The sequence below is a fragment of the Phragmites australis genome, chromosome 6, assembly GCF_958298935.1.
Source record: "Phragmites australis chromosome 6, lpPhrAust1.1, whole genome shotgun sequence".
Lineage (NCBI taxonomy): Eukaryota > Viridiplantae > Streptophyta > Magnoliopsida > Poales > Poaceae > Phragmites > Phragmites australis.
The window spans coordinates 25,078,560-25,088,999 of NC_084926.1; the positions used below are offsets into that span (position 1 = coordinate 25,078,560).

Here is a 10,440-nt window from a genome sequence, read left to right on the forward strand (position 1 = left end):
CACACCGTCTATGACGAGGCCCACATGACCACGTCTGCGAAGGTAATCAGCTCGCCTACCATTATATCAGCATGTGGTGAGTAAGGTAAGTGCTAAAGCCGATTACACCGACGGTCGGTGCTTAACCGGTACAAGCTGTCTACAGTGTCCGGGTTCCCTCCCCAAACTGCCTGAGGACTCCTCGTGAGCAGATGACACCCCTAACACCGCCCACACCTCGTCTCAACTCACCACTCACCAAACCGACTCATCCTCAACACAACCACAAGTGTGAACAAGTAATAAGCCCTAGGCTCGCGACAACGGTGGACGCCGTCGTCGACTTCTATCGGAAAGCCTAAGTACCACTAAGCATAGCGAACTATAATTAGACCTCGACGACACCACTAGGCTCCTAGGAACAACACATGACACGTGACCGAAATGGGATAATGCATCGGCATAGGTTCTACCCAACTCGGTACCCGACACATGCAATGTATACATAAGCGTAGATAACATATTAAATTTTCAAGTAGACACGGTGCAATATGAACGATGCTTGCCTTGCTACCCTAGCTGCTGCTCACAGCTACCCGAGTCACGATCACCACGGCGGGAACCTCCGGGGACAGCCTCATTCGCCTCGTTCGCCGGGTCGAAGTTCCCTAAAAGAATCACGCGTGCAATGCAATGAATATGAATGTTAAGAAATGAAGGATGCTCCATAGAATGCGATAACAATGCAAATCGTCGGGGCACGAGTTCTAAAGCATCGAAGATTTTTCTTAAATGGGATTACTGCTAAACGTTTGAACACTTCTAGGATTAATTAAGCTTAACCCTATATAGAATTGTAACAACATCTAACATGTGAGTGATTATTTTTGCTGGACAGGGAGTATTGGACTCATCAATTTTGGAAATACCAAACTTTAACTATGAATTATCAAAGCCTAGACATATTTCATTAATTCAATAATTCACAGCACACATTTCATGGCCACTGGTATTTTTAATGGATAGATCATGTCATAACAAAACCAACAAAATTTGTTTCATGAATTTTGGAGCTCTACACAATTTCCTATGCATTTTTCAAGATTTCAGCCGATATATCAACTCAACAGATATTCATTTCGCAATTTCTGATTTCCTCAAATATTAAAATGGGCCCACGCCTTTTTCTACCGGCGCCCAACTAGCCACAGGCACAGACAGTGGGGCCGGGCTCATTTTGACTGGGGTCAAAATTGAACCCCGCCCAGCACACCGCGCAGTGCGGCCGGCCGGTGGCTCGGGCTGTGCCTGCCGGCAGCGAGCGGCGCAGTCCAGGAGGCCGGGAAGGGAAGCTGCGGCTCCAGCATGTGCGTGTGGACCCAGCTAAGGCATACGTGGTGGCCGGCGACGGCCGGAGGATGGCCAGCGGCAGCGGACGGCGGAAACTACACGGCGGCGGCACGGTTTTGACGCGCCGACGGCGAACGGCGACGCAACAGACTCGGATGAGGGGAGCTATAGCTTCTACGAGGGCGCGTGGACCAAATGGCGCGGCCCAACAACGAGGAGCTCGACGGTGGCACGGCCGACGGCGTGCGCCGTAGGCGGCGGTGCACGGCTGCACGGCGGAAGGCGCGCCAGCGACGGGCTAAGCCCCAACGGACACGCGCGCTAGACTCAGTGGGGGACGGCGATGCTTACGGTGAGTTCGGTCGCCGGGGAAAGGCAGCGGTTCGCTGGTTCAACGGAGAAGGGTGGAGACGGCTGCCACCGTTGGGGAAGAAGACGCGGCCGGCTCAACCAGTGCGGAAAAATGGCCGGGGAAGGAGGGGAAACGGCGGAGGAGCTTGGGGCGCTCCTCCCTGCAGCTCCACTGGGCTCAGGCTCGACGGAAACCGTGGGCGGAGCGGTGATTCTTGCCGGCGGCCGGTGCTTGTGCGTATGTGCTCTGCGCCGGCTGTGCGAGAGGAGGAGCAGAGAGAGAGAGAAGCAGAGGGCGGGGAGGGGAAGATAAAGGCACGGTGCCGTGTCCCGGTTTTCCGGCGACGTGGCCTGGCCACCGCAGTCAACAAGGGCGGCGCCGCGTGCTCTGTGAGAGCAGGAGAAGGGGGAGTAGCGAGCTGTGCTTGCGAAGGGGATGACAGGTGGGGCCGGGAACAGTGCCGGCAATGCAAAATATCCCCACTACTTTAGCCATCCATTTGAATGCCTTCCCAAGGTTCAAAATTGGTAAAACAAATTTTGTTTGAAACTAAAATTCATAAGGAACCCATTTGAAATTGTTTGACCCAGAATGCTTGAGCCAATTTTGAATAAAAATTGTTCAAAGATGCTATCTTTTCCAACTTGTGATAATTTTTATGCCTTCTAAATATTTCCCAAAAATTTGGGAAAATTCATTTATATTCTTCTCCTGGCATCTACTAATTTCTAAAATTATCACCAGCCCTATGTTCCATAGAAATTTTGGGAGATGCTTCACAACGCATCAGTTAAACCTGGTTTAACCAAATTCGGTTTAATCCACATTGCATATCTATACTGCTCAAAACAAAAACAAATGATGCTAATGATGCCCATTATCACTTAATTACATGTTTAGAAACTCTGGGCCGTGACATTGTGCATGGACACGGAGACCCTTGTCTTTGTGGCTCAAGCTCCGAAATTATCACGGCGGCAAGGAACCGAAAGAGAGGCTAGTGGTGAGACTTTGCCTTCGTGGCTTAGTTGCTCATTCAGGTGGCGGTCTTGTCTTTGTGACTTGGTTGCTCAAGAGCCATGACCAGGTGCCGACCGGGAATATATCCTTTGTGGAGCTCTAACATGGACTACGAGTGGCATTCATGCCATTGATACCACATGAAAAAAATCCTTGTACTGAGTTTGCTCTTTCTACCTTATTTACGTTTTCGCAATTACATTCTTGCAATTTACCTTTTTAGATAGGTTGCAAGTATTTTGATCGGTAGAGTAGACACACTAGATAAACCTAGAGCACATTTAGATAGAAATTGATATATATCTTGTGTTGTTTTTGGAGCCAAAATAGTCTAAGTGTCCTAATTCACCCCCTTTTAGGACGTCACTGATCCCTTCAGGGAGGTAATTTACCATTAACTCTTGTTCCCACCAACCTCTTGGATGGCCATGGTATAGATTTAGAGGAACTTAACATGATTTATGCTCTCATTGTACTTCTTGATCGACCCGAGGCTAACCTTGCCGGCCAGTTAATTTTCCATAGATCTAGAGAGAAGACCTAGAATCTGTTGATGGCACCTTGCTTGGTTCAAGCGGCCTCGGGTGTCTTGTCCACGGGGTTAGAGATCGGCCTCGGCTAGAGTGGTGTTGGGACGTTCTTCGATCGGATCGTCGAGGGGCAGTCGATGCCTCCTTGGGGTCTTCAAGCATCTTTGTTTATTAATAACCTCACGCAGGTTGTTGATCAGATGATCATTGACCAGCAAGGTCCTTCGGTGGTTAGTTGCTCGGTTGTCTTCCTGGTTCATCTTGTTCCGAGGATTATGGCTCTCTGAGTCTGTTCGATCTCAAGAAGGGGCGGTGCGAGACTTCCCCTGGTTAGAGCTATTTCCGACAGCTGCCATATGGGAGTTCTCAGCCTGAATGAGAACCTCCTTCATCATGCCAGTCATTGAATTCATCCAGCCCTTACCAACAGGGGTTGTCAGATCTATAGTTGGAGGGCATATGAGAGCCTCTTGTAGAATGAGGAGCCTCTGAGCCATCGTAGATCTATAGCATGGAGCCCCTTAGATGGTCAGGAGACTATAAATCATGCGCTTCGTTAAGGTTTTGGTTCTAGAGAAGCGTGGTCAGTGGAAGCTAGCCATCGCCTGGAACAAGAGCAGTAGGGATCTATGTGTTTGTGGGATCGTCATCATGACAACCAAACCATCACCCCCATTTCCGATGGTAAAGACTTATAAGGGGTAATCTCCACCAGAGGAGGAGTCTAGATCTATTATGGATTTTTCATTGGATTGCTCCGGGTAGGTGTCTCAATAATTCATGTTATCAAAAGCTGCTGGAGAGGATCCCGACTTGTGGTGAATATCGTATTTGCAATTGTTTTGGTAGCCGAGTGGTTCGAACTCGATATCATAGTCCTTCCCAACTTACCTCATCGCTACAATCTGCGCCAAATAGTTCTTCTTCGAGTCCACCCAATTAATCGCCGGTTCATCGGTGGGAGGGGTGAAGTTGTTGTAGAACCTCGTCTAAGAAGCTAATCCTTGGTGCAGGTTTGGGCGAAGCTGATGGCATGTCGTGTGTAGATTTTTCAACTCCTATTGTCATGATCCCCACGATCGGCTCCAGCTCTCGATGATTGGTGAATGCTTCGAGTAGATGAATAAAAAAACATAGAGGGGATTTCATATAGGTTCAAACCTCCTTTAAGATAATAGCTTTATATCATGTATCTTGTATTAATCTCTAAGACTATTATAAGTAGTGCGTAACTAGTCTATATAGATCTAACCTAATCAGATAGCTTTTTTTTATGTAGTCAGGAGAGATATTAATACAGATCTAATTATGAAAGGCTTGAAAGATACAGAGCTTCCACAAGCTTTAATGACATGTAATTGCTTGGGTTGAATTGTCCTGGCTTATCCTTTGCATATATATAGGGTGGAAGTACGACCTCTGAAGTCTTTTCTTTCTGTTTTTAAAAATAAACTTTCATGCTTATAAGATATCCTACGCATATAGTTTTTATGGGTCTAAAGATTTTCTTTCTAAAGATAAAAATATATTTTAAAAATTATGAAAAAAACCTAATGGACTAGCCTAACATTTTGTCGATAAAATAGTTCCCATGGTACTGCCAGGTGTAGTGCAAACTATATAGCAACAGCCACTCGCCACGACACGACATACGCACAGGCACAGCATTCCCGCGTGGCGCAGGGCGATTCCCAGGGCCCGCCCGCTCGGCGCGCCTGCCTCAGATCGGCTGCCGCGTCCAGCCACCCACTCTCCCCTTCCAGATCTTTTCCTCCTCCCACTCCAGAGTCAAGGCTTCTCCCACTCCCATCTGGCCATCTCACTCCACTCCCCCCACACCGCGCGAGATCGAGAGCGCAAGGGAGGAAACGCCCGCGACTATGGCCAGGCCCAAGCCCTCCTTCTCCGGCAGCGGCGGCGCCAAGGCCAAGGCCACGGCGGCTGCGGCGGCCACGGTGCACTCGCCAGTGGTCACCTACACCTCCATGGTCTCCCTCCTCTCCCTCTGCCCGCCCTTCGTCATCCTCCTGTAAGTGACCCCTGCTCTTCTCCCTCTGCGCTTTCTTCCCAATCGCGTTGCTGGCCCGCCCCCCAAATCGATCCGGACCTCGGCACTCCCAAACTTTGCCGGAACTTTAATCCGACCTATGCGTTTGTTCCTGATTTCGGCCGGCGGCGCAGGTGGTACACGATGGTACACGCGGACGGATCGGTGGTGCGGACCTATGAATACCTCAAGGAGCACGGCCTGCAGGGGCTCAAGGCCATCTGGCCCATGCCCACTATGGTCGCCTGGAAGATCATCTTCGGCTTCGGACTCTTCGAGGCCGTCCTGCAGCTGCTGCTCCCCGGGAAGCGGTTCGAGGGGCCCGTCTCACCTGCTGGGAACGTGCCGGTCTACAAGGTCCGTTGCCATTTGTAGTTTAGTATAGCTAGTAGTTGGTCTTGGTAATTTTACATGGTTTACTATTCTCGATTCTTGACTAAAACGTCAGTGTACAAATATTGTAACAATGTCGCTTTATTGCCTGCTAGCTTATTAATAATTGCATGTTAGTAGTATAAATCTGGGCAAAGTAGGTCGAAACAAACCGCATCATTTGAGCTACACTTTTCCTTTTGGCTTATTTTGTTCATTACCTTTTTCCCTGTTGCCAGGCAAATGGCTTACAAGCATATGCCGTGACCTTGATAACTTACCTGAGCCTGTGGTGGTAAGGCTTTCTTCTTTTCTTTGGTGGCCCTGTTTTCCTGTCGATTAAATTATGTTTGTATTTTGGAGACTATTTAAGGCATGTTTATTCTGCATGTAGTTTCAATTTTTATTTTTGAGTAAAATAAAGAAATCAACTGATCTTTGATAGACCACTTGCCTTAAACTATGCAATGGTGTTTCAATGCTAAATATAACACTGCGATCTCGCGCAAGCAAGATATCTAATCAATCCTCTTGCCATTTCACCTTGTTCAAGAGATATTGATGATCATACATTAAGTCAATGTATGTTGGCGTTCGATAGATTTATGTGTTTTCACATTCCATGTGCATGGATCTTGGCTATTCTTTCGGCTTGCAAATAGATACCAACTAATGTATGCAAGGCACATTTTCTTTTTATTTAGGTTCTGGATTTCTCTTATATTTTTGTCTGCTAATTTGTTATTTGACAGCAGTTTACATTTCGAGACACTAACTAAAAAAAATGTGTCAGGTTTGGAATATTTAACCCTGCAATAGTATATGACCACTTGGGGGAGATATACTCTGCTCTTGTCTTTGGAAGCTTTGTGTTCTGTATTTTTATGTACATAAAGGTGAGCCTATTTAATAGATCTTTGTTTCCTTATATAGTTAGGTACTAAGCTTTCCATTATTTATGGCCGATTTCTTTTCCTTTTTAGGGTCATGTAGCACCATCCTCATCCGACTCTGGATCCTCAGGGAATGTGATTATTGACTTCTACTGGGTAAGTGTTGTTAAATCCATATGATCGATACAAACATGCTTGTTGTTTGTTGATTCATATTGATACTGTGCAACTTTCCAGGGAATGGAATTATACCCTCGGATTGGTAAACACTTTGATATCAAAGTCTTCACAAACTGTCGTTTTGGGATGATGTCTTGGGCTGTTCTTGCTGTAACCTACTGCATTAAGCAGGTCAGAATATTATAATGTTCTTGTGTAATGCTAGTCTCAATTAGTAGGCATGTCTTTGCAGTGGTTGTTGTCCATCTTCTGGCGTTGTTGTACTTTTACTAATTGATGCATCATTTTTGTGCTACCATGCCAATTAAAAAGATAAAGGCTTTGTTAGATGAGGTATCCCTTGGACTTTCAGTTGATTCCATTGAACTCTGCTGTGCAGTATGAAATGAATGGCAGAGTCGCAGATTCTATGCTTGTGAATACTGCACTGATGTTGATCTATATCACTAAGTTCTTTTGGTGGGAATCCGGATATTGGTGTACTATGGACATTGCCCATGATAGAGGTACACAGCTCTACTTGTGTGTAATTGCAACATTTTCTTGCTAATGTACATGGAATTTCAAATGATTATCTTCTCCACTAGCTATATTTTTTTTTATCCCAAATGCTGAATGCAGGTTTTACCTGTTTCATTTTGAGAAATTTAGCCATCTTCTTCAAAAATTAAGAAAAAGGGCTCTTTCTGTTTGATAATGTCATCTCAATGTTTGGATGCGCTTAAATAATGTCATTATTTGACTAATTTTCACAGAACTGTTGAGGTATGTTGACCTGCTACTGGATATAGAATAAACAGCCTTCAAGACTATGAAAAAAATCCGAAAAAACCAAAAATAAATTATTTAAATCAACTAGGAAATAAAATAGAAATGTAGATGTCTTGAGCAGCAGGACGTATTGCATGTTTCTAGCTTCTACTATCTGCTCAAGCATTTGAACTATTTCAAATAGTAAATAGCTCATAGTGCATAAGATGGTATGTCCATAGGAACCCCTCACAAATTATGTGGCGGCGTATCAGGATAGGGCTCATATTTAACCTGCAAAAGTGCACTCTACCTTGTCCTTTCTACTTTGATCATTATTATCATTATTGTTTTATTTTTAGCATAATTTGTCTGACATGATTTCCCACCAGCTGGTTTTTATATATGCTGGGGATGCTTGGTGTGGGTTCCATCCATATACACCTCCCCTGGAATGTACCTTGTAAACCACCCCGTGACTTTGGGCCCCCAGGTTCTTTCTGGAAGTTTTCCTTTGATGTAATTTGTTCTGTATTCTATAGTATTTCGATATGCTGTTTGCTTTCTACCGCTGCTTAATGCTTATTTTAAATCTTTCTTTCACTGGTTAAGTTTATTATCTGCTAACCTTTCTGCAGCTAGCACTCTCAATTCTTGTTGCTGGAATCTTGTGCATATACATAAACTATGACTGTGACCATCAGCGCCAAGAATTCCGTCGGACGAATGGGAAATGCTCAATCTGGGGCAAGGCTCCATCTAAGGTTATAATATTCGAGATCTAACAGCTTCCAAATTAATCATTAGTGAATTCATCATGCCTTTAGAGTTGTTTGTCTTCTGGTGGATTTTCAGATTGTTGCTTCCTATCAGACTACAAATGGAGAAACAAAAAGCAGTCTTCTCTTGACTTCTGGATGGTAAGTTTAAAATATTTCTACATGGTTCATAGAAACCTTGTTACCATGTTTATTTCAAAAATGGTTATGCTCTTTTGAGCGTGTAACTTCTTTTTCGATTTTAACAGGTGGGGCTTGTCACGTCACTTTCACTATGTCCCAGAGATACTATCTGCATTTTTCTGGACTGTCCCAGCTCTTTTCAATCATGTAAGCTTGTCCTGATTGTGTTTTATGATAAGTTAAGTCATGATTCTTACAACTATGCTCCTTGCGTGTTTGCAGTTCCTGCCATACTTCTACGTGATCTTTCTGACTATATTATTGTTTGACCGAGCAAAGAGGGATGATGATCGATGCTCATCAAAGTAAGTACGCATGACACCAAGTAGTTAAATCACTTGATATTGCTGCTCTCTTAGTTAATATTGGTACAAGATCCTGCTTTTAACATTGCTAAACACTCATGTTTGAGTAGTCTAGTTGATTGAGTTAAAAAAGAGGATAATATTCTTGGTGATAGTTAGTTTGTCAAATTCAGCACACTGTTATATGCCTGATAGATAAATCTGATGCGAATTATCTGGGTTCCCACAGGTATGGAAAGTACTGGAAGATGTACTGCAACAAAGTACCATACAGGGTCATTCCTGGCATTTACTGAGCGTCATGGATACGGGACAACCTCCTGAGATAGAACTCAGTAGTCTTTGCACTGATCTGCTTCTGCTTGTATAATATCAATGCCATAAGCATCGTGACATGGTTTTAGGTGTAGACAGCTTGGGATCTAGCATGAAGGTGACGTGTCGAAAGACTGGGACAGCTGCGCCTTTGTTTGTTTTGTTTCGCCATTTCCTTGTAGGAGTGGAATTAGAGTGGAGGACAGTCTGCCTTCTCAATGGTGCTCACAGTCTGCCTTCTCAATGGTGCTCTGGACTAGTTTTTACTGAAAGTCACCAAGGCAGCACTACAATGAGGTGGTGTGGTGATATTCTGTAGCGGTTGAATAATAATGGTGTGGCTGTATTAGTTCGACGTACTGCCCCGATCGCTCAAACTCCATTTCCTTTAATTGTAGCCTGATATTGTGCATGGTAACCTTTTCTGAAGGGTTTGTAATATCCCGCGCACCATAGCCCTTTGTTGGTTCATTTGGAACCAGTTGCATGTTACTTGTCTGATCCGAGTTTTATGTAGGTCAGTTGAATGCTTCCGTTCCCAACTTGAAAATGTTCGTTAGAAAAATAAAAAGAGGGCACGGCGTTTCTTTTTCTAGAAAAAGAAGATAAAAATGTACCAATGGTTCTTAAAACTGTCTCAATGTGTTATCTGGGTCTCTAAAGTATAATGCAGGTTGAGGCTAACTTGGTAAGTCGTGTTGTATATAGATAGTAATTGAGAGGGGTAATAGAGTAGCAAATGAACTCTTGTATTGATTTATATAGTGTTTATATATCTATACAAGTTGAATGAACATAATAAAAGGACATGTTTATTGGGAAGATACCTATTAAAAATAGATATGACTATTGGTAATTGATCACATGGTGTTTATTCTTAACACTCCCCTTTGATCAATTATTCTAGTTATTAACTTTTGGTTGAAAACTCCTCTAAAATTCTAGGGTAAAATATGAGGAGAAAGTAGTATGTTGATATGTCATTAAAACTCCTTTAAAATCCAATGGAAAAATATAAGGAGAAAATGACATGATATATATTGATTATTACCTCATTGTAAGCTCATATGAGAAACCTAAATAGGAAAAAATCATTTTGGTGAGTTTAGAGAACAATAATTATAATCTATGGATTATATTAAAACCTCCAAAAACCTCTTGGGAAAATAGGAGGAATAATAGTGATATGCTGTTAAAACTCTTTTAAAATTCAATGGGAAAATAAGGAGAAAACAGTTCAGCATATATTGATTATTGTCCCTTTATAAACTTATATGAGAAAACCTTTAAAAGGAAAAACCCATAAGCGAGTTTAAAAAATAATAGATATGTCTTTGATATCTCCTTTAAAAACCTCGAAAGAAAAAATAAGAGATATGACATAT

The 10,440-nt window shown here is 43.5% G+C and overlaps 1 protein-coding gene across 1 annotated transcript; it reads left to right on the top strand.

Moving 5' to 3' along the window:
* The first annotated feature begins 4,890 nt into the window (after positions 1-4,890).
* LOC133922165 (7-dehydrocholesterol reductase) lies at positions 4,891-9,542 on the top strand. The gene is made up of 13 exons (XM_062367373.1): positions 4,891-5,260; positions 5,413-5,635; positions 5,890-5,945; positions 6,444-6,546; positions 6,634-6,699; positions 6,781-6,894; positions 7,103-7,229; positions 7,866-7,966; positions 8,112-8,237; positions 8,329-8,393; positions 8,501-8,582; positions 8,658-8,740; positions 8,970-9,542. The coding sequence occupies exons 1-13, from the start codon at positions 5,112-5,114 to the stop codon at positions 9,034-9,036; spliced, it is 1,362 nt and encodes a 453-aa protein (XP_062223357.1). The 5' UTR covers positions 4,891-5,111; the 3' UTR covers positions 9,037-9,542.
* The last annotated feature ends 898 nt before the right edge of the window (positions 9,543-10,440 follow it).